The 23437-nt window shown below is 47.1% G+C and overlaps 2 protein-coding genes across 2 annotated transcripts; one reads left to right on the top strand and one right to left on the bottom strand.

The window, feature by feature from the left end:
- Positions 1-5669: 5669 nt before the first annotated feature.
- Positions 5670-12089, top strand: LOC125537636. The gene is made up of 15 exons (XM_048700962.1): positions 5670-6241; positions 6966-7087; positions 7186-7274; positions 7347-7382; positions 7616-7709; positions 8381-8423; positions 8500-8600; positions 9127-9688; positions 9763-9850; positions 10277-10438; positions 10530-11098; positions 11185-11323; positions 11395-11463; positions 11547-11666; positions 11755-12089. Exons 1-15 carry the CDS (start codon positions 6027-6029, stop codon positions 11866-11868), a joined length of 2523 nt encoding a protein of 840 aa, XP_048556919.1. The 5' UTR covers positions 5670-6026; the 3' UTR covers positions 11869-12089.
- An 8077-nt stretch (positions 12090-20166) lies between these two features.
- Positions 20167-22889, bottom strand: LOC125537635 (reticulon-like protein B1). Its single transcript, XM_048700961.1, has 5 exons — positions 22476-22889; positions 21124-21304; positions 20879-21020; positions 20722-20791; positions 20167-20625 (listed from the first exon to the last, which is right to left on the bottom strand). The coding sequence occupies exons 1-5, from the start codon at positions 22780-22782 to the stop codon at positions 20459-20461; spliced, it is 867 nt and encodes a 288-aa protein (XP_048556918.1). The 5' UTR covers positions 22783-22889; the 3' UTR covers positions 20167-20458.
- Positions 22890-23437: the final 548 nt, after the last annotated feature.

Genomic DNA, 23437 nt, shown 5'->3' with positions numbered 1-23437 from the left:
AGAAAATGTTCATCGCTGTGTTCCATGGTCGAGACTATCTTGCTTCTTTTTCTCCATCCAAAAACTCTCTAATCATTTCATCAGATATGCATATGCGCTAACCACTATTGAATACTTCTCAAGCCATCCCCAAGTAGTATCTTATAGTACAGCCAACTCTAAGAACTGTCTCAAAAGGCCAAAACATCACTTCGTTCCTTGCCAACGTGATTAGTGTGCACGCTGCCGCAGACTGTCTGTCTATTTGTATGCTCGGTTCGGCCTGCTACACACACAAATGCACAACAGTAGCAAGCAGGTGAACTTTTCTTGTTTGTAGATGGTTCTGGAAAACAACAGAATCTTTATTATACTGCAGATGCATTGTAGCTGGCACTGTAGATGCGAATCCCAACATTTTGGACCATTCGATGGACTATATCAACGGTTCAGATTCTTTCCTATCATTGAGATTCAAATCTTCAAAACTCGTACACTATATAGTAATATAGATATAGATAAATTGCTCGATCCGCAGCTCACCGGAACTGTGCTCGTCAGCCAGAGCACGAGCTCGCGTGCGTGTGTGGTGGTGGTGGTGCATAACCGGCGGCGTAGCGGGCGCCGTACCGCGAGTACGTGCGCGGCACACCACGACCACCCATTGGCATGAACTGTTGCTTCGTATCTTGTGCGAGCTGCACTCATCAGTGACGAAGGCAGAACAGATTCACCGGTGCATGGGATGGGACGGGACGTCCAAGGAGCGGCGACAAGTCAGAAACAGTTAGTTCGTGCGTTCGTTCAAGGCCAGTCCACGACACCTGAAAACGGCAGGGGTTGACAAGCCCGGCCCGCCATCGATCTCACAGCTGTCCACAACAAACTCCATCCGGTTCATCGCTTCGAAACCCTAACTCAATACATTATCCTCTCTCGCTCTGATCTCTTCTCTCCGCGCATTGCGCATCGATCCCGATCGAAACCGGTGCAATGTCCGAGCTCCGACAGCCGCCTCCGCACTCTGAGCTAGATCCAGACTTTAAGTTCCCCCCTCCCCCCAGTCCCCCTACTCCTGGTCGTCGTCAGCGGGCAATCTCTTGAAGAGGCACCTCCGGTGTAGTAGGAGTCGATCGTCGACGGTGGCGTCTGGCTCCTGGACTCCAGCATCTGGTTGCGACAACCAGAATGAAAGGAAGGAAGGGAAAGGGGAGAAAGCAACCGTGAGTACTCATCCAAAGTACTCGCAAGCAAGGAGCTACACTACATATGCATGGGTATCAAATGGTAAGGGATCATATGTGGACTGAACTGCAGAATGCCGGAATAAGAGGGGATAGCTAGTCCTTTCGAAGACTACGCTTCTGGCAGCCTCCGTCTTGCAGCATGTAGAAGAGAGTAGACTGAAGACCTCCAAGTAGCATCGTATAGCATAATCCTAACCGACGATCCTCCCCTCGTCACCCTGTGAGAGAGCGATCACCGGTTGTATCTGGAACTTGGAAGGGTGTGTTTTATTAAGTATCCGGTTCTAGTTGTCATAAGGTCAAGGTACAACTCCAAGTCGTCCTGTTACCGAAGAACACGGCTATTCGAATAGATTAACTTCCCTGCAGGGGTGCACCACATACCCCAACACGCTCGATCCCATTTGGCCGGACACACTTTCCTGGGTCATGCCCGGCCTCGGAAGATCAACACGTCGCAGCCCCACCTAGACCAACAGAGAGGTCAGCACGCCGGTCTAAACCTAAGCGCCCAGGGGTCTGGGCCCATCGCCCTTAGCACACCTGCACGTTGCGTGAGCGGCCGGAAGCAGACCTAGCCTAGTGGCGTTCCAGTCCAATCCAGCGCGCGCCGCTCCGTCGCTGACGTCAAGAAGGCTTCGGCTGATACCACGACGCCGGGATACCCATAACTACTCCCGCGTAGATGGTTAGTGCGTATAGACCAAATGGCCAGACTCAGATCAAATACCCAGATCTCGTTAAGCGTGTTAAGTATCCGCGAACGCCGACCAGGGCCAGGCCCACCTCTCTCCTAGGTGGTCGGAACCTGCCCTGCCGCTCCGCCTCAAACATCCACTCGCGGGTGCTCCTCAAGCCGACCCGTCTTTAGTCACCACATGTATCATGTATAAAGTATATAGTATATACCCGTGATCACCTCCCGAGTGATCACGGCCCGATAGTATAGCACAGCAGACGGACAAGGAATGTAGGGGCCACAGATGAAATACTAGCATCCTATACTAAGCATTAGGATTGCAGGTAAAGGTATCAACAGTAGTAGCAAGGACAGGCTATGCATCAGTATAGGATTAACGGGAAGCAGTAACATGCTACACTACTCTAATGCAAGCAGTATAGAGAAGAGTAGGCGATATCTGGTGATCAAAGGGGGGGCTTGCCTGGTTGCTCTGGCAAGAGAGAGGGGTCGTCAACACCGTAGTCGTACGGGGTAGCAGCGGCGTCGGTCTCGGTGTCTAGAGAGAGAAGAGGGGGAAGAAACAATAAATATAATGCAAGCATATGCATAGTGATGCATGACATGACAAGTAACGGCGTTAGAGTGCCCTAACGCGTGTATGAGTGATTACCGGTGAGGGGAAACATCCGGGAAAGTATTCCCGGTGTTTCGTGATTTCGGGCAGAGGAGCCGGAGGGGGAAAGTTGCGGGTTCGATAGGTTAGGGGTGTGTGGCGGACGAACGGACTGCGTATCCGGATTCGTCTCGTCGTTCTGAGCAACTTTCATGTTGAAAATATTTTAATCCGAGTTACGGATTAAAAGATATGATTTTCTAAAGATTTTATTAATTTCTGGAATTTAATTAATTAATTATTTAATTCGAAAAATGAATTTATGACGTCAGCATGATGTCATGCTGACGTCAGCAGTCAACAGGGTTGACTTGGTCAACCTGACAGGTGGGTCCCGTTCGTCATACTCTGTTAGTTAATTAACAATAGTTAATTAGGTTAATTAGCCATTAGGTTAATTAATCAGGATTAATTAAATTAAGTATTTACTTAATTAATTAATTAATATTTTAATTATCATTTATTTTTATTTTTAACGTTCTGGGGGGGCCTGCGGTCAGTGGCATGGCCGGTCCAGTTAGCAAGGCTGACCGGTTCAACAGGCCGGCCGGGCCCCTAGGGCCCACGGGTCAGTGACCCAGGGGTGGCCCCAGGTCGGCCACGTCGGCGGCCGGCGTTGGGGAGCTCCGGGGAGCGTTCCCGCGGCGGAGGGGCGCCGGACCTCGCCGGGATTCGCCGTCCGGCGGCAAAAATGGCCGCGGGCGGGTGCGTTCGAACGTGGAGAGGATGACGCGTCCAACGGTGGCAGAGGCACGGCCGGACTTGGCCGGAAACGACGCCCGGCCCGAGCCGGCGGGAACAGCGTCCGCCCAGGCGCATGGCGTCCACAGGCGCTCTCGAACAATTCGCTACCTCCTCTACGTGGCCCGTTCCCTTAGTCCGCCCGTCGGCTGCTGCTGCGTCCCCGACTGAGTGGTTTGGACACGCGTCTCGGGATCGCGCTACGGGCTAACGGAAGGCCATGGGGGTCTGCCGCGGACAGGCCGCAGTGTTTCCGCGCTGGCCCAGGGCCTCTGCCCGTGACCATTTGGTCGACCTGGAAGCGTGGTGTGCCCGCCCGGGAGAAGAAATCGTGACGGGGGCCGCATCGGGTCAACCGGAGGGGAACGAGGGGAATAGAAGGAAAGGGGCCACCCGCCACCTCGTCACGCGGATGCCGAAAAGCAACGAAGCGTGGAGAGGCGCCGGCGCAAAGGGAAAGGGGGTAACAATGGCGCGGTGCCGCCCAGCCGGCCCAGAGCATGCGAAGCCGGCGCCCGCCACGCAAGCCGCCATGCAGGCGGAAAAGGGAGAGAAGAGGGCCCGGGCAGCAGCGTCGCAGCCGCGTCGCCCCGCACATGACGATTGCGGGGCGGGACGCGGCCTGGCCGAAAGAGGACGCACGGCTCCTCGAGTGGGTGCTACCATCGGTCGCTTACGACCGCGAGAGACGCGCGCTCTCCCGAGGCCCGCGGGGCGTTCTCTGCGCGCCCCTCCAGGAGACGAAACCAATGAAGCCGTCAAGCTAAGATTCGACCAGTGAGTGAAGGTGGCGAGAGGCGCTGTACGGGCGAGGCGAGGGCGGGGTCGGCCGAAGCTAAAAAGGCGCGTTAATGGGGGCTCCCTGACGCGACCCGAAAGCGCGGCTCGGGGCTCCCAGGAGGCACCCAGCGGCTGGCTGGCAGGCGTCCCGGCGACGATCGGAAGAAACTCTGGGTTGCGTATCTGCTTGTCCCGCACGGTCGGCGTGGAATCGTGGCGGCCCGGGACCAGCATTCCGCAGGCGCTACAAGCCGAAGACGGTTGTGCGTTCTCTGTACTGTTTTTGTTTTATTGTACGGGGCTTGCAGGTCGTGCAACCCGCATGAGGGGGACAGCCTCGGGCACGGTAGCTGCCCCACATGCGTAAGCAGCGCACAACCCGAAGAGGCGTGTTTCTTTACGCCGGCTCGCGAGAGTTTGGGGCAGCGCATTGACAGAACACTTAGCCGGGGGCGATGGCTCAGACGGGATCGGCGCGGTGGACCACGTGCCGCGAGATGGAGAGAACCCTATAGGCGACGCAGAAGCGGCTATCAGAAGGATCTCGGAGCGGCGGCGTGGACCATGTTCCACAACACGATAGCCCGAAGGGGCGTCGACGGTAGCGGCACGCGGGTCGGGGCAGCCGATGGGAAGACCTCGGGCGGTGACGCAGCGGTCCGAAGGGACAATGCGACAGCAACATGTGGCTCGATCGGCGGTAGGCGCGTGCTCAGGGATGTGCTTGGCGAAGATAGGCGCGTGATCGGTTTGATCAGACCGACGGCGACACTGTATTTGCCATGGCGGGGACGATGCGCAGATCAGAGTCGATGGCGACATTGTCAGTGATGTCCCGGACGATGACACCGAAGACGGACCGACGATGGAGACCGCGTGGGCGAGCGGCTGGCAATGACGCACGAAGGCGTCCCTTGGGCGGCCCGTCCAGCTGTGCCGCGCGGTTGATGATGAAGCACCCGGTATAGTCGACACCGATGTCGAAGTAGAGGTGTGGGGGTCGAGGTGGCGGTGGGCGACGCAAACCGATCAAGAATAGATCGGAAAACCAAAAAGAAAACACCGATTTAAACGACCGGCGAGAGAGCGAAAAAAAAACCGAAACGGAAGCAGCGGGTCATGGCTAGGGTTGGATCGGTTAGGCTGATACCATGTTAGAAGGGAGAGAGAGGGATTGTTGCCGAATATGATGGATGTGTTATTGAGCCTTCAAGATGAGTATATATTAAATACAAGATTTGAAGAACAAGACGCCTCTCCTAGAGACAAGGTAGGACACATATTACAAATTATAGACTACCAAATATATGTAACCTAAATATATCTCTAACACGAAAGGCTTCTGTCCCTAAAAAACACGAAAGGCTTCTGAAAAGAAATCACGTTGTAGTTTGAGTGCCTGTTGAGACCTGCGCATAATTCAGCGGAAGCCAGAGTCCCTGTATCCAATAGTGCCATGCCCCATGCTGCATGCCATTGCCACCTCTCCAACAATAGCGCGATGATGCACACGCGCCCATGCTCATCCTCATCGCCTCCTTTCATATACTCCAGCACGCTGCACACGTACGCGCCCGCGTGCCCAGCCCCCATTGCCCCTCCCGCGGCTAAGCAGCCAAGAACATACGAGAAACCTGCACAGCGCTGCACACAGAGAGAGAGAGAGCGCAACGAACAGAAAGAGTGAGAGGCCCGACACTTGCGCCACCCCCTCCCGCTCCCCCTCCCCTCCATCTCGCCAAAACCATCCATTATTAGCCAGATGCTGTCGTCGTCGTCGTCCGTCCCCCGTTGATCTCTCCAATCTCTTTTAGCCACTCTCGTGCAGACACCGCGCGCGGTCCGCGGAGGAGGAGAAGCTAGCTAGCTCAACGTTGGTTCGCATCGCCGTCGGAGGGAGTTCAGGCTCAGCCGGCCGGCCGGCATGGAGGGGAAGCACATGGTGATGTCGGCGGTGGGGATCGGGATAGGCGTCGGCGTGGGGCTGGGGCTGGCATCCGCGCCGTGGTCGGGCGGAGGGTCTGGAGGCCCGGCGCGGGCCGGGGTGACGCTGGAGCGGGTGGAGCACGAGCTCCGCCGCCTCGTCGTCGACGGCAGGGACAGCAAGGTCACCTTCGACGAGTTCCCATACTACCTCAGGTAACGTTCTCCTTCCGGCGCAAAAAAGTCCATCTCTCTTTCTCTCGGCACGTAGGCATGGAACTGTAGAAGCTGTCCCGTCACCTTCCATCGTCCTAGATGTTTTGGGCTGATCTTCTGGTGGGGAAAGTCCCCTCATCTCTGTGTGATGTGCATGAATTAGATGTACATATGAACTGCATATTTTGCATGTAAAAGAAGAATAAAAAACCGGAGTTTTTGTGTAATATTCGGCCTCATGGAGCTTTGCGTCACTGAAAGAAGTGAAATGTCTTTTTTCCTTTCTGAAATGTCCATGAAAGGTGGTGACAGAATCGCTATGCTGTCAGAACTCAGATCACAGGCAGGAGAAACCCAGTTGGTGAATACTTCCATGAAAGGTGGTTACATATGAACTGCATAGTTTGCATGTAAAAGAAGAAGAAAAACCCGGTGTTTTTGTGTAATTTTTCGGCCTTATGGAGCTTTGCGTTTCTGAAAGAAGTGAAATGTCTTTTTTCCTTTCTGAAATGTCCATGAAAGGTGGTACTCGGATCACAGGCAGGAGAAACCCAGAGGGTTCAAAAGCTCATGAAGAGTCTCTCTATGTTGTCAGTTTTATGAGCAAAATCTGCTTGGATCAGCCAACCATGCATGACACTAGCTCACTGATAGATTACGCGCCCTAAGCTCTGTTTTCGCGTGTACAATTCTGCTTTTTACCCCCTCAATCGCCCCTTTGCAGTGAGCAAACACGCGTCGTGCTGACGAGCGCCGCGTACGTCCACCTGAAGCAAGCAGAGATCTCCAAATACACCAGGAATCTCGCCCCTGCTAGCCGCGCGATTCTGCTGTCAGGCCCTGCAGGTAAAAACCATCTTCATCACAGCAGCTCAAGGACTTTGCTTGACCATACTCCCGCTGCTTCGGACCGAGTAATCTAAGGCCAAGTTCCTCTCTTGAAGAGCTTTACCAGCAGATGCTCGCCAAGGCGCTCGCGCACTATTTCGAAGCCAAAATCCTCCTGCTGGATCCTACAGATTTTCTCATAAAGGTGAGTTTCACCGGAGCATTTAAGTCCTTGCGCATCTCTGGATATGTTGTAATGCAGTGGTGTTCCTTGCAGCTTCACGGCAAATACGGCACCGGTAGCAGCGAACAGGTAAGACCTTAGCATACCACTGGTTCTGCTTTTGATCTTCAAAATTTGCCATAGTTGCATACTGTTTCCAATCTTTCTATTTCTGAATGTTTGGTGCGCCCAGGAGCTTATTTTCGATACGTCGGCACAATTTGTTCTGCATCATACACTGATTCTTTTTGGTTTGTCGACGGAAAATATTGGTAAATTTTATCTAAGAACTGCTAACTGGAGAGTATTTTTCTTCTCATCAGTCTGTTACAAGATCCATCTCCGAGACGACTCTTGAAAAGATGTCTGGATTACTCCAGTCTTTTACGATGACTCCACAGAAGGAGCAATCCAGAGGTGATGCTTCAGCATTTAGTTTGTATTCGGTCTTCTGTAGTGGTAGTAACCTACTTCAGTTTTTATCTAAATATGTTCAACTCAGGTCAGTGATTAGCAGTTGGTGAGAACATCCATGTACAATCCTATTTATGCAAACTGGATGGAACATGTATTTTCATATCAATATTACACTGATTTAGTGATTCACACACACTAGAAGCCTCAAATCATGAGTCCATTCTTACTCATAGAAGAAAAAGAGGGTGTATGCCTTTTTCTCATATATTGACACTATGTATGTCGTGTGCATTTGAATTCATTTGATTAATAAAACAAGTACTCAAACAACAGAGTACTAGACAATCAGAAGATCTGTGGAACTGATAGAATAAATTAAGTTCCTGAATTTACTTGAAAAATAAATGAACTTCATGTTTTATCTTAAAAAACATAAATGAAGTTTCCCACCCAGTGCAGTTCCTGCGAATAAAGCATTGACCACTATACTGACTTTACCTAACTTGGCCTTCATTTAGACTGAATGCTGTGAAGGAATATCAATACTCGCTCTTGGGCATAACTAAATTCAGTTGCATGCATGCACTGTGGAACATGATTCCCATTGTGTGTATCTACTTGCAGAATTTGTATCTGTATATTCATTGATGTACTTTCATTTTATGTTGCAGGAGGTATGCGTAGACAAAGCAGTATGACCGACATGAAATTAAGGTGTGAGAAAATTTCACTATAGTGGACCCATTACAGAAACAAAAAGCATTTACTTATTTCCTTATAAAATTTACAGGAGCTCTGAAAGTACAAACAGCATGCCCAGGCTCAGAAGAAATGCATCTACTTCATCAGATATGAGTAGCCTGGCATCGCAAGGCCCTCCAAGCAATTCAGGTCATAGCATGTCCTTTTGAAAGACTTGCAGTGGCACAAAATAAATTTCGTGACCCTGAGGAAACTATTAGTTTTCATGTATGTATGCCTTGTGTGTATTTGAGCATTTCCTCATTATGCTGTTTACTTGCATGTCAAATGGTGATCTGTTATTAATTTCCGACTTGCAAGGTAGTGAATTAGATCTAAATGCAACTATTGCCACAATGGAAGTGATGCACAAATCGACGAGAAGTAGTTTGTTTATGTTCTTTCTGTCGATGTACCTCAGTGTTCACGTTATCCTACACACTCAACAGTTTTACTTGGAAGGTATGGACACACATGCTTGCATGTCTAGTTCCCTTCAGATAACACTTATCTCATGCACAAAGTTGGAATCAAAATGAACAGAGAAGAAAATATGAGCTGTATCATTTTGCCATGTTTGTTCCACTGTTTCTCGTGCTGTAGACATTAACTTCACTATTTCTTGTTGCGCTGCTGCTTCACACTATGCATTTTTTTTTTGCAACAAACACTGCAGCTCCTCTCAGACGTTCTAGTAGCTGGACTTTTGATGAGAAAATGCTGGTGCAAGCGTTATACAAGGTTCTGCATAAAGTATCTAAGAAGAGCCCAATTGTCCTCTACATAAGAGATGTCGAGAAGTTTCTTCAGAAGTCCCCCAAAATGTTTCTTTTATTTGAGAAACTACTGGCCAAGCTTGAAGGGCCAGTGCTGCTTCTCGGTTCAAGGATTGTGGATATGGACTTTGATGATGATGAGCTGGATGACAGGCTATCTGCTTTATTCCCATATAACATAGACATCAAGCCGCCCGAAAATGAGAATTGCCTTGTAAGCTGGAACTCCCAGTTAGAAGAAGATATGAAGATTATTCAGTTTCAAGATAATCGGAACCATATCACGGAAGTCCTTGCAGAGAATGATCTCGAGTGTCTTGATTTAGGCTCAATATGTCTATCCGATACAATGGGCCTCAGTAAGTATATTGAGGAGATTGTGGTATCTGCAGTTTCTTACCACTTGATGAATCATAAAGACCCAGAGTACCGGAATGGAAAACTAATTCTATCTGCTAAAAGGTAATTGCATTTTGGTATAGTTGTCTGTTGGCTTCATCATCTCTGCCTTGGTTTATGACTCTTCAATTGTGCAGCTTGTCCCATGCATTGGAAATTTTTCAAGAGAACAAGGTGTGCGATAAGGACACCATGAAGTTGGAAAGACATACTGACGCTCGAAAGGTTTGTTTCTTTTTATTGTTTTTACACTTCTAGGTGACTGAAAAAGAATTGGTCTTATTCCTAAGAGATTCCACTATTTAATTTCTTTGTACTCCCTTGGTTCCAAAATATAATGCATGTAGATTATTCAAAAGTCAAACTTCGTAAAGTTTGACCAAGTTTATATGGGGAAAATCAACATTAATATCAAATAAATGCAATGTTTATTTGGTATTATAGATGTACATAGCTTTCCCTATAAAGTTGGTCAAACTTCACAAAGCTTACTTTTGAAAAAAAAATCTACATGCGCTGTATTTTAGAACAGGGGGAGTACCTATTTATTGTTTTTCCAACGAGGCGGCTTGATTTCTAGCATAGGCATCCAATTCTATTAGAAAGTTTAGAATTAACAATTATAAACAATGACATGCCTCAACTACATAGATTGCTGAAAAGGGAATTGCTCCGACTGCTGCAAAATTGGAAACAAAACCTGCAACTTTGCTGCCACCAGCAGCTCCTGCTGCCGCTACTCCAGCTCCTCCTCCTGAGAGCAAAACAGAACCAAAGAAACCAGAGAATCCACTTCCACCTGCAAAATTACCAGTAAGATAACTATTGGCCACTTTAATGTTACTTGGTGCAGGTTCCAGGAAACTAATTTACCCATCTGCAATTCCTTTTTTATTGCGTTTAGGAAGTGCCCCCGGATAATGAGTTTGAAAAGCGCATCAGACCAGAAGTGATACCCGCGAATGAAATTGGAGTTTCATTTGATGATATCGGTGCATTGGAAGATATCAAAGAATCCCTTCAAGAGCTTGTCATGCTACCCCTCCGACGGCCAGATCTCTTCAAGGGGGGTCTTCTTAAGCCCTGTAGAGGTATATTACTCTTTGGTCCTCCTGGAACTGGCAAGACGATGCTAGCCAAGGCTATTGCAAATGAAGCTCAAGCAAGTTTCATAAACGTATCGATGTCGACTATCACATCAAAGTGGTTTGGTGAAGACGAAAAGAATGTTAGAGCATTGTTCACTTTAGCTGCTAAAGTATCGCCCACTATCATTTTCGTCGATGAGGTTGATAGCATGCTTGGGCAGCGAAACAGAGCTGGAGAGCATGAGGCAATGAGGAAGATTAAGAATGAGTTTATGACACACTGGGATGGTCTCCTGTCAAGACCAGATCAAAAAATTCTTGTTCTTGCTGCGACCAACCGTCCTTTTGATCTTGACGAGGCTATCATCAGAAGGTTTGAGCGCAGGTTGGCACCCCTTCCTTGAAATCAATCCCTAGCGTTGTTTTTTGTCTACCATTTTGCCTGAAGCACATGCTCCTTTGGTTTCATAGAATCATGGTCGGCTTACCATCAGTGCAAAATCGGGAAATGATTATGAAGAGGCTTCTGTCGAAGGAGAAAGTTGATGAAGGACTAGATTATAAGGAACTAGCAACCATGACTGAAGGATACACTGGCAGTGATCTCAAGGTTAGTATCATGAGACATGAATCTTTCTCCACTTAAAACACTTCTTGGCTAACTCAGTTTGCTCTGCACAGAACCTTTGCACAACGGCGGCATATCGCCCTGTGAGGGAACTGATACAGAAGGAAAGGAAGAAGGAACTGGTAATCTCATCACCACCATACTAAGCATTGTATCCATGAAAAAACCTGTCAAATTTCTGAAGCTAACACTCGAATATCTCCAGGAGAAGATGAAACTGGAAAAAGGAGGCAGTCCACTAGATCCTTCAAAGATAAAACAAAAAGACAAGGAGATCATTCTAAGGCCATTAAACATGGCAGATTTGAAAGAAGCAAAGAACCAGGTGAACTGGTTTTCTAGTACAATGCAAATAGTATTCGCAAATGCAAGCATGTAGTAGAAGCCGTTAATATATAACCGTGGAATTGCAGGTGGCGGCGAGCTTTGCTGCTGAAGGTTCCATAATGGGTGAGTTGAAGCAATGGAATGATTTGTATGGTGAAGGCGGGTCGAGGAAGAAGGAGCAGTTGACATACTTCCTGTGAACACAAGTGTATGAACATAATTCGGAAAGTAGAATAGATGGCGAACAAGTACGAGAAAATAGCCCGGTTTCTTTTGTCAAACACATGAATTGACAGTCTATCGCCACGTAAACTGTAGTTTGCCTGTGTTCGGTTGTTGTATCACTACACTAATAATGAATCTGCAGGGCAGATCCTTTTGATTTTGTTCTTTATTTTAGTTTTGCTCCTTTGTGTACATCTCTCAATCTACCATGTCTTGTGTATAGGTAGTTCATACTACTTGGTAGGTTGTGGTTGCCACAAAACAGTATCAGCGTCGCCAGTCTGTATTTCCAGTATGCTTCTCTCATGAATCTAGTGAAACTCCTTAGTTATCTTTTTGTTTGAAATAATGCAGTGTACAAGATTTCTAGGATTTCATTGTGTACTGTAAATAATAAATCTCTCAGAGGTTTATAGTTAATCCTTGTACTGTAAATGAGCGGTCTCTTTGATGCCTGAAGTTCACTACAATTTGCGAGTACTGACACTAGTCGGTAAGTTTCCACTCCTACTTGATGTGGTAGAGAAACGCCAACGATGCGCTATGAATATGTAGCACAATGTTTGAGACCAACACACGCAGACTGGGCTTTAATAAAAGTTGTGTCAAGACCAAGCTATAGAGATGATCAAGAAGGAGAGAGATGGAAGACGAATTGGGGAAAAGTTCACCCAGATCGGGCTGTGTGTGTATTAGCTGTAGAGTAGTTGGCCATAAAGTTCACCCAGATCAAGCTGTGTGTGTATTAGCTGTAGAGTAGTTGGCCATATAGGCAATTCATAGAGAAGATTCCATGGTCTGGCCAGCCACAACCCGGCTGCCTTTATAGGTGGAAAGCCTTCCGGCAACAGGTGAAACGTAACAGTAACAACTGAAACGGAACAGTAGACATCTAACGGTTGACAGATAACGGTAAAGCGAGGCTCGATCTCAACCCTCCATCTACTGAATCGTTATCTGTAGCCGCAACTAGCGCTAACTGAAGAAATAACACTTCCCGCTACAGTCCTGACATTGCTCCTCCCTTGAGTGTCGACGTGTCCTCACGGCGTTGCTGCTGCTTCCCTCCAAGCGCGAGTAGTAGAGCTGAAGAACTCCGGGAACGTGTATTTGATGAAGTCTGCGTCTTCCCATGTTGCATCTTCAGGAGGCAGGTTTATCCACCTGATAAGCCACTGGACGACGGGCATGTTCTGTCGTGGAACTTGACAAACCTCCAGCACTTTTTCTGGGCCTGTTTTGATTGTCCCATCCGCATTTACCAATGGTAAGTTAGGGTCTGGTATAGATTTGTCCCCAATGTGTTTCTTCAACTGGCTCACATGAAACACTGAGTGGATCTATACATCTTTTGGAAACTGCAACTTGTAAGCCGCCTTGCCTACTTTCTGAAGCACCAAAAATGGACCATAGAATCTGTTTTGTAGTTTCAGTGCTCCTCTGAACCCAAATGCAGCTAATCTGTACGGAGCCATCTTCAAGTACACTGGATCGCCCACCTGAAAGCTTCTTTCCACCCTCTTATTGTCTGCATATTTCTTCATCATGTTCTGTGCGACCAACAAATTCTCTTTAAGTTGTTGCAGTATTTGTTGCTTGGCAGTTAAAAAATCATGTGCTTCTTCATCATCAGGCCCAGGTATTGCCAGTTCTAAGATGAGAGGTGGGGGGAATCCATAGAGAGCCTGAAATGGAGACATTTTAATGGTTGTATGATAAGTGGAATTATACCAGAATTCTGCTAAGGATAGCCAGGAAAGCCACTTGGTTGGAGCAGATGTAGTCATGCATCTTAAATAGGTCTCCAAACACTGATTTACACGTTCTGTCTAGCCATCTGTTTGTGGATGATAAGCAGTACTGAACCTTAGTTCCACATTGAGTGCAGAGAAGATATTTTTCCAAAGCTGACTGGTGAAAATTCTGTCTCTGTCAGAGATAATTAGTTTTGGGGGACCATGCAACTTAATAATGTTATTCACAAAGGATTGGGCTACACTGAGCACTGAGTAAGGGTGGGACAGGGGTATGAAGTGGGAGTATTTAGTAAACCTGTCCACAACCACCATGATCACATCCTTTCCTTGAGATTTAGGTAGTCCTTCAATGAAGTCCATGGATATATGCTGCCAGGCCATGTCAGCCACTGGAAGAGGTTCTAGCAGACCAGGTTGCAAGCAAGTTTCATGCTTTGCTCTCTGACAAACAAGGCAGGCTGCAATGAAATTTTTTATAGCTGTTTTCATACCAGGCCAATAAAAGATGCTTTTGATCCTGTGATATGTTGCTCTCCTTCCTGAGTGCCCCCCCCACTGGAGAACTGTGTAGGGCCACAATCAATTTTTACCTTAACTCAGGGTTGTTACCCACATAAATTTTTCCTTTGTATCTAATAATTCCAGATGTTAAGGAGTAGTCTGACAGTGAGTTATCCTTGTTTAACAGCAATTTTTCCAACAGTTGCACACTACTAGGATCCTGTTGGTAACTGTGCACCAGATCTTCTGCCCAAACAGGAGTAGCTGCAGAGATAGCCATACATTTAGGAAGAACTCTTGACAAGGCATCAGCCACCTTGTTGTGAATACCTTTTTTGTACTGAATTGTGAAATTAAATTCCAACAATTTCATCATTAGTTTGTGCTGAACTCCTTCAGTGATTCTTTGATCAGTTATGAATTTCAGTGATTGCTGATCTGTTTTAATTATGAGCTATTTCCCTAGCAAGTAGTGCCTCCACCTTTTTAGTGCCTCCAAAATTGCTAGAGCCTCTTTTTCATAAGTAGACAGAGATGCATTCCTAGGGCATAAAGATGAATTATAGAAAGATATTGTCCTTCCTTGCTGCATTAGAACAGCCCCAATCCCTTTTCCTGAAGCATCAGTTTCCAAAACAAATGGCTTGGAAAAATCTGGCAAAGCCAAAACAGGAGCAGAAGTTAATGCTTGTTTCAGTTGCTGGAAAGCTTTTGTATGTTCAGGTGACCAATGGAAATTCCCCTTTTTAAGTAGATCATGCAGAGGCCTGCATATAACACCATAACTTTTGATAAATCTTCTATAGTACCCTGCTAAACCCAGAAAACTTCTAAGCTTAGTGATATTTTCAGGCACAGGCCACTCAGCTATAGCACAGATCTTCTGTGGGTCAGTAGCCACACCATCAGCAGAAATCACATGCCCTAAATATTCCACTTTCTGAGTTGCAAACACACACTGTGACGCCCCCGATTCAATCGTACACTAATCATTCACGCAAACATGTACGATCAAGGTCAGGGACTCACGGGAAGATATCACAACACAACTATACAATTAAAATAAGTCATACAAGCATCATATTACAAGCCAGGGGCCTCGAGGGCTCGAATACAAGAGCTCGATCATAGACGAGTCAGCGGAAGCAACAATATCTGAGTACAGACATAAGTTAAACAAGTTTGCCTTAAGAAGGCTAGCACAAACTGGGATACAGATCGAAAGAGGCGCAGGCCTCCTGCCTGGGATCCTCCTAACTACTCCTGGTCGTCGTCAGCGGGCATCACATATCACAGGGGGTCGTCGAAGGTGGCGTCTGGCTCCTGGACTCCAGCATCTGGTTGCGACAACCAGAATGAAAGGAAAAGGGGGAAAAGGGGGAGAAAGCAACCGTGAGTACTCATCCAAAGTACTCGCAAGCAAGGAGCTACACTACATATGCATGGGTATCAAATGGAATAAGGGTATCATATGTGGACTGAACTGCAGAATGCCAGAATACGAGGGGGATAACTAATCCTTTCGAAGACTACGCTTCTGGCAGCCTCCGTCTTGCGGCATGTAGAAGAGAGTAGACTGAAGTCCTCCAAGTAGCATCGCATAGCATAATCCTAACCGATGATCCTCCCCTCGTCGCCCTGTGAGAGAGCGATCACCGGTTGTATCTGGCACTTGGAAGGGTGTGTTTTATTAAGTATCCGGTTCTAGTTGTCATAAGGTCAAGGCACAACTCCAAGTCGTCCTGTTACCGAAGATCACGGCTATTCGAATAGATTAACTTCCCTGCAGGGGTGCACCACATAACCCAACACGCTCGATCCCATTTGGCCGGACACACTTTCCTGGGTCATGCCCGGCCTCGGAAGATCAACACGTCGCAGCCCCACCTAGACCAACAGAGAGGTCAGCACGCCGGTCTAAACCTAAGCGCCCAGGGGTCTGGGCCCATCGCCCTTAGCACACCTGCATGTTGCGTGGGCGGCCGGAAGCAGACCTAGCCTAGTGGCGTTCCAGTCCAATCCGGCGCGCGCCGCTCCGTTGCTAACGTCACGAAGGCTTCGGCTGATACCACGACGCCGGGATACCCATAACTACTCCCACGTAGATGGTTAGTGCGTATAGGCCAGTAGCCAGACTCAGATCAAATACCAAGATCTCGTTAAACGTGTTAAGTATCCGCGAACGCCGACTAGGGCCAGGCCCACCTCTCTCCTAGGTGGTCTCAACCTGCCCTGTCGCTCCGCCCCAAAGTAACAATCGGGGGCCGTCGGGAACCCAGGCCCACCTCTACCGGGATGGCGCCACCTGCCCCTTCAGCCCCCATCTCCGAACAGTATCACAGGTAATGTAACTGTGTAAAGTATATCGTATATGCCCGTGATCACCTCCCGAAGTGATCACGGCCCAGTAGAATAGCATGGCAGACGGACAAGAGTGTAGGGACACTGATGGAACACTAGCATCCTATACTAAGCAGTAGGATAGCAGGTAATGGTAACAACAGTAGTAGCAAGGACAGGCTATGCATCAGGATAGGAATAACGGAAAGCAGTAACATGCTACACTATTCTAAACCAACACAAATTTCCTTAAATAAGGGCCAAATATGGTATTCATTAATTCTTGGAAAGTTCCAGGGGCATTGGACAGGCCAAATGGCATTACCAGAAATTCAAAATGGCCCAAGAATGTTCTGAATGCAGTTTTATGGATATCTTCAGGTGACATTCTGATTTGGTGATAGCCAGACCTTAAATCCAATTTAGTAAAATACTTTGCTCCATGCAGTTCATCTAAAAGATCTTCTATTACAGGGATAGGGAATTTGTTCTTAATTGTAAGAGCATTGAGTTTTCTGAAGTCTGTGCACAGTCTCATGGACCCATCCTTCTTTTTAACTAACAACACAGGAGCAGCGAATGGACTTTGGTTGTGTCTTATGAGATGTGCAGCCAACAATTTTTTTATCTGCTCCTCCATCTCTCTTTTCTGATTTTGGGGCACTCTATAAGGCCTAACTTGTGGTGGAGCTACACCTTCTACCAGAGGAATTTTGTGGTCCAATGCTCTATGAGGTGGCAGTGTTTTAGGTTCCTCAAACAGATCAGCATATTGCAGCAATAACTGTTGTATTTGTGGTGGAGTTTTAAAATCCTCTGGTGCATCCAAGAGTATGTTGTGGATTTGACACAGGAACACTTCGGGTCCTTTGTCTAATAATTTATCCACTTTCTTAGCACGCATTTCCTTCACACTAGCTGCAGTAGTGAACATTGTTGTTGAAACAGTTTGCTTGCCCTCATGTGTGAAACTGAATTGCTGGGCTGGAATATCAAATGACACAGGGCTCACAGCAGTAAACCAATCATATCCTAGGATTGCATCATGGCTTGGGAGGAACAGTGTTCTGAAACTATGGGAAAGTGTCACTTTGGAAATCTGAAACTGACAGTGAGGTACAACTGCAGTAGATGTTAGTGTGCCCCCACCAGCCACTGAAATCTTTCTGGGTTTTACAGGCAACATGTTGCAGTTTGCCTTAACTGCAAAATCTTGGTTTATGAAAGAGGTAGTACTACCAGAATCCAATAATGCTACAGCTTTCTTCCCATTGATATGAATGATTACTGTAGGAGTTGGCACGGCTAACTGTTATCCCATGGCAAAAGCAGAAAGGAACATAGCCTGATCTCCTTCATTTACGTTCTCTGCCTGATCTTCCAACTGTTGCTCTTCAATATCATAAGTGACTTGCTCCTTTGGTTCTTGTTGCATGGCTTGAACATTTGGTATTAACTTGCATCTGTGGCCATGTACCCACTTATCTCCACATCGCCAACACTCTCCAAGTTTTCTGATTTTCTGTGCATTATTAGCAGGAGTTTCATTGTGCCTGACAAGAATTTGTTGCTGGATAGGAGGAACAACATGTTGTTTCTGGATAAAACCTCCAGTGTTTTTCTGGTAGTAGTTGTTATAAGGGACTGATATTCTTTTTGTGTTTGCCACTGCAGGAGGATGACAAGGTTCCACATCCTTTGCTAACCAGTAGGCATCAGTGAGGGTTTGAGGTCTCAATGGTCTAATTTGATATTTGATGCCTTCTCTTAATCCATTAACATAGCATCTTACAAACCAAGATTCTCCTAATTCTGGATTTTCCTCTTGTACATCAGCCATGAGATCTTCAAATATTTTTGTATATTCAGACACTGTGTTGTTAGACTGTTTCACTGAACTAAACTTTTCTGTGAGATCATATGAGCCTTGTGCAGAAAATCTTTTAGTGATTTATGTGCAAAATTCCTTCCAGGAAACTTTCTTTTTCAGCAAACCTGATCTTCTCAGCCATACATCTGCTTCCCCAATGATGTATAATTGGGCCAAGGAAACCTTGTATTCTTCTGGTGCCCCTGACATCTGAAAATATTTGTTGCATTGCCTGATCCAGCCCACTGGATCTTCTCCTTCAAACCTAGGAAAATCCATTTTAGGCCCTTTGGTCAAGGATTTCATGAATTGACACTGCATATCCTGTTCATAGGTCTTTGCATATCCCTGCCACAACTGCCTATCTCTATTTTGCTGATAGTATTGCTGAAAAACAGGGGTGTGAGTGGACTGTCTGGCTGTAATTGGAGTGCCCAAAGGACTTAAGTGCTCTGGTCTTCCTTGCTGTGCAAACCCTGGTGGAGCAGCTGGTCTACTGGTTCTGATAGGAGGCAGATTCTGCTGTTGCAGCTCTTCCAATTGCCTGGTATTTTCCTTTTCAGCCTCCAATTGTTTCCTGAGTTGCTCTGTTCTCAACAGTTGAGTTTGCATCTGTTCCTGAAAGGTTGTTGGTGAATTTGGTCTCTGTTGAGAGCTTGATGGGATTTCAGTAGTGCTTCCATTTGTTGGTGCCTTCACTAATGCTTGCAAAACTGAATTGATCGTGGAGAGCTGTTTGCCTAAGTCCAGCACCACTTGCTCTACATTGCCCATCTGCACAGATATATCCCCTTGTTTGGAACTGATAGAATGTACCTCATCATGCAGTTTTGCCATATCCGCCTGCATCTGTGACTGGTCTTTCTGCATGATCCCCATGTCGTCTCGAAGAGACAACAGTTCCTGTAGATCCGGCTCGTCGATGGTCTTGGCGCGCCCCATCACCTTGATCTGAGAGAGAGAGAAGGAATTTTACTGCCGAAATACTTCGGTAACCCGGCTCTCTGCTCAGATCCTGCCGCCTTCTCGCTCCGCTCCGCCAAAGCTGCACGAACCAGCGATAGACAAGGAATTTTACCACCAGAGAATTGTTCCCCAGCAACCTTTCCGCTCTACTGGTTTGCAGCCGAGCAATTCTCCGCCACGAGCGCCGCCCTGGTACAGATCGCCGCCTCCAACGCCGCCCTGGTACAGATCGCAGCCACTCGCGCCGCTCCGGCTCAATTCAGTTCCGATCTACTCATGGGGAGGGAATTGGGTGGGATTACTCTCCCTATGGATGAAAATTTTTGTGGCCGAGGAAAAACCTTGCTCTGAATACCAATTTGTCAAGACCAAGCTATAGAGATGATCAAGAAGGAGAGAGATGGAAGACGAATTGGGAAAAAGTTCACCCAGATCGGGCTGTGTGTGTATTAGCTGTAGAGTAGTTGGCCATATAGGCAATTCATAAAGAAGATTCCATGGTGTGGCCAGCCACAACCCGGCTGCCTTTATAGGTGGAAAGCCTCCCAGCAACAGGTGAAACGTAACAGTAACGATTGAAACGGAACAGTAGACATCTAACAGTCGACAGAGAACGGTAAAGCAAGGCTCGATCTCAACCCTCCATCTACTGAATCGTTATCTGTAGCCGCAACTAGCGCTAACTGAAGAAATAACACTTCCCGCTGCAGTCCTGACATATGAATATGTAGCACAATGTTTGAGACCAACACACGCAGACTGGGCTTTAATAAAAGTTGTGTTGCAACAGTGATAGTAGTACAATAGAAACGAGTAGATGACATCTAAAGCCCAACGAGTTGACAAACATCATCAATACTCCAAACTGCAGCAACGCAAGTAGCAAAATCAGCGTCTAGAAACCGTACCCATGCGACACCTTAACAGATCAAAAATCAAACAGCGGTACAGCGAAACAAGTGCTGCCTCTGCATTACTGTTGGAGGGTAAGCTACCCAGGGCTACTCTCATCAAAGTCGCAAACAATGAAAACAGCCTTACATAACACAAGACAACTGGTGAGAAATTTGGTGCTCAGACCACAAGGGCAGCCACGAACCAGTCACCATCATTACACGGTACCACTCATTTCTAGTTCTTCTTGTCTTTCAAGGGGCCCCTCGGCACTTTGCTCAGAACCTTGGCATCAAACACAGCATACTGTTTCTTAACCTCAATCCACCCCTTCTCGCCATAGGTATCAATCTGATCTTCATACTTCTCGTAGATTACTGGCACTGTGTGCAGAACCACAAAAACTGTTTGACATAGAAGAGAAAGATCCACTGTAAAAACCAAATCCACATTGGGAAGAAGAGGTGCTAAAAATGGTATACTCAGTTGAGATCCCTCACCAATGTAGAACAGCGTCAAGAAGTTGCAGCAACTACCAAGAATGGAAAGCAGCCATAGACCAGCAATCACCTACAATTTTGTAAAAAATAGTTAAATGAGGTAAATCCAGATTGATGTAGGAACAACGCTTGGTAAACAATGGCAGAACAGACATACAATAAGGAACTTCTTTATGTCGCGGCCAAGAGCAATCTGACGAAGGTTTGCGAAGGCTCTGTTGATCTCATGACGTGTAGATAGTGCAATGTTGACAACCAGATCTTCAGGAATGATCACCTCGGGAATCCTTGGGGGAGACCTGAAATGTGTGGCAGAATTTAGAACTCATTTTGAAGTACTAGCTCTTGAACGTGCAAGGGTATGCACATGTAATCTGTGATACTGAGATGAAGATAGCTTACTTGTTAATGAATGATGAGGCATTAGACCAGAGAAAGAGAACACCCAGAGAGAATATGAGAGCATGGCCAAGGAAAGCCAGAAGATGGTAGCCAAGCAATTCAAAAAGGATCCAGATTGCAGTTGCACCACCTAGTACTCCAGCAGAGATGTGCTTGTTCCTCCACATAAACACGTCAGCAGCTGCAGAATAGAGAAACAAAGTGAATACAACAGCAAGATTGGCAGATCATGAAATTACATAGCATGTGCTCACAAATGACACCTTAATCACAATATAATACAAGACGGGGATAAAATTTGGCAGTGTTTAAGGAGTAGAAATAGAATATAACAGTTCAAAAAATTTGCAGGATGGTCTGCGAAAATTTATGGAGTGACAATGGAAGGCAAGAAAACACAACTAGGTGTTTAACCTCTGCTACCCATTAAGGATTCGCAACAGAGTAAGGATGCCCTCTAGATTTGCATGTTTTCAGCCTATGGTTAACAGCTCAAGTACAAAGCAAAAAACAAGACACAAATGTACCATACACAGAAACCACATTGTAGTTCTATTTCTTTAGTCCATGAGTATTAGTTATATTGCAATGTGTAACGACTAATGGCGCATAGGTGCTCCAAAATCATGGTAATTCTATAGAGAATCTTAAGCTGAACTTCAATATTTCCAAAATGTTTGGAAGTTTGAGAAAGGGAAGAAGTAGCAATAACACCACAAGATTTACTGTTTCTTTATTTAAAATTCAGAGAAAACAAACCTAGAAGTCATATATGATGATAATTCTCATACAAGAAACAATGTTTCTATACACTAGCGACTTAGCAAGGACACAGCAGAGAATTCACTGAGCGCCTGAGGATGATTCTGCCACAAACTGACAACATAGATTCAAGCGCAGGTAATGCTCAACGGTACTATTAATAGTAATATCCTATTTTAGCAGCCCAACCATATGGAATATTAATATCCTATTTTAGCAGCCCAGCCATATGGACAGTATCCATTTTATTAGCACCATAAACACAAGGGGGGAATCTTGAAGATCAGATCGCACAATTACGGCAAAACTCATACGAAGACAGCCTGCATTGACCAAATTCGAAACCACAAGCGTAAATCAGGTCGCTGCAGTTGCGTTGGCTTTGGTGACGCGCCGTCCCTGTGGATCTGAACAAACCCAGCCGCCCAAAAAAAAGAAGGCTTAAACCTCACCTGCACTACCCAATACCAGATCTAGTACGAAACCCAAGACCCAAACCCGTCCAGATCCACATATTCCGATCCGATCTACGCGTTTCAAGCAAAAGGCACTAAAAAACGAGCATCAGTTAGATCGGTAATGGGCCATACGTTTGCCTCCGCCGAGGACCTTGTGGATGGGCTGCTCGCGGCCGAAGAGGCGGAACATCTTGTTCTTGGCGTCGGCCGCCGCCGCGGAGGCGGAGGCGGCGAAGGAGGCGGTGGTGACCTCGGAGGCGGCCGGGGCGGGGGCGGGGGCGGGGGCGGGCGGAGCCGAGGGGCGCGGCTGCTCCTCCTTGTCGGAGTCGGAGGACGAGGAGGAGTGGTCGCCGCCGCCGACGTGGAGCTTGTCGGCGATCTTCTCCATCAGGGTCTCCGGCTTGTGGCCCGCGTCCTCGGCGTGCGGCTGCTCCGCCATGGCTTAGCTTTCCGAAACCCTCACGCTGCTCCGCAAGAAAAGGGGTGGTGCCGGTGCGCGTGGGAGTTGAGGGGGAAGAGAATGCGGGGGAGGAGGTGCTCTGGCGTGGTGGGATTTTATAGATGGGATGGGGTTTAGGTCTGATCGGAGGATCGGGGACGTTGGTTTTGGATTGGACGGCCGGGAGCGGCCGGGGCGGGGTTCAGGGCGGACGGCGGGGTGCTTTTGCCACGGACCAACATGTCCCCTGGCATGGCTGTAGAGTTTGAAGGGAAATGCTTCGTGTACACGAGCGCCGAAGTAAAAAAATCCACAGGAAAAGGAATAGCTTGGGGTATCGTGAAATGTGGAGATGAATTACTCCCAATGGCCTTGAGTTGGTTGGATGTTGAGTTGATTTTTGGCTTTGATTATGCTAAAGATTGATGTGTGTTCTACCGCAGTGTTACATGATGCACTATTTTAGTGTAACGTTGAAAAAACTTCCATTTAATGGCGCGTGTGATTTTCAATCCCAGGATTGGACGAGATGCCTTGCAAAATGCCTTTCTTAAGAAACCGTCCATCCAACTCAGCCCATGAAAGGAATATCCTATTCATCTCTTCTTATGAATTTCGTCGACTTAAAGGGTTGTCATTAATGTTTCTTGACTGC

Source organism: Triticum urartu, chromosome 2 (genome assembly GCF_003073215.2).
Source record: "Triticum urartu cultivar G1812 chromosome 2, Tu2.1, whole genome shotgun sequence".
In the NCBI taxonomy this organism is placed as follows: domain Eukaryota; kingdom Viridiplantae; phylum Streptophyta; class Magnoliopsida; order Poales; family Poaceae; genus Triticum; species Triticum urartu.
Note: the sequence above shows the minus strand (reverse complement) of the source record. Positions and strands in the feature narration are given on the sequence as shown.

What these genes read in the sequence shown, in the direction of transcription:
- LOC125537636 (XM_048700962.1), top strand. Translation starts at nt 6,027, where the DNA reads ATGGAGGGGAAGCACATGGTGATGTCGGCGGTGGGGATCGGGATAGGC. An exon ending in CTACAGATTTTCTCATAAAG is followed by an intron (nt 7,275 to 7,346) that starts GTGAGTTTCACC and finishes TGTTCCTTGCAG; the next exon opens with CTTCACGGCAAATACGGCAC. An exon ending in CTAATTCTATCTGCTAAAAG is followed by an intron (nt 9,689 to 9,762) that starts GTAATTGCATTT and finishes TCAATTGTGCAG; the next exon opens with CTTGTCCCATGCATTGGAAA.
- LOC125537635 (XM_048700961.1), bottom strand. Translation starts at nt 22,782, where the DNA reads ATGGCGGAGCAGCCGCACGCCGAGGACGCGGGCCACAAGCCGGAGACC. An exon ending in GCCTCATCATTCATTAACAA is followed by an intron (nt 21,021 to 21,123) that starts GTAAGCTATCTT and finishes CACACATTTCAG; the next exon opens with GTCTCCCCCAAGGATTCCCG. An exon ending in ACATAAAGAAGTTCCTTATT is followed by an intron (nt 20,792 to 20,878) that starts GTATGTCTGTTC and finishes ACAAAATTGTAG; the next exon opens with GTGATTGCTGGTCTATGGCT.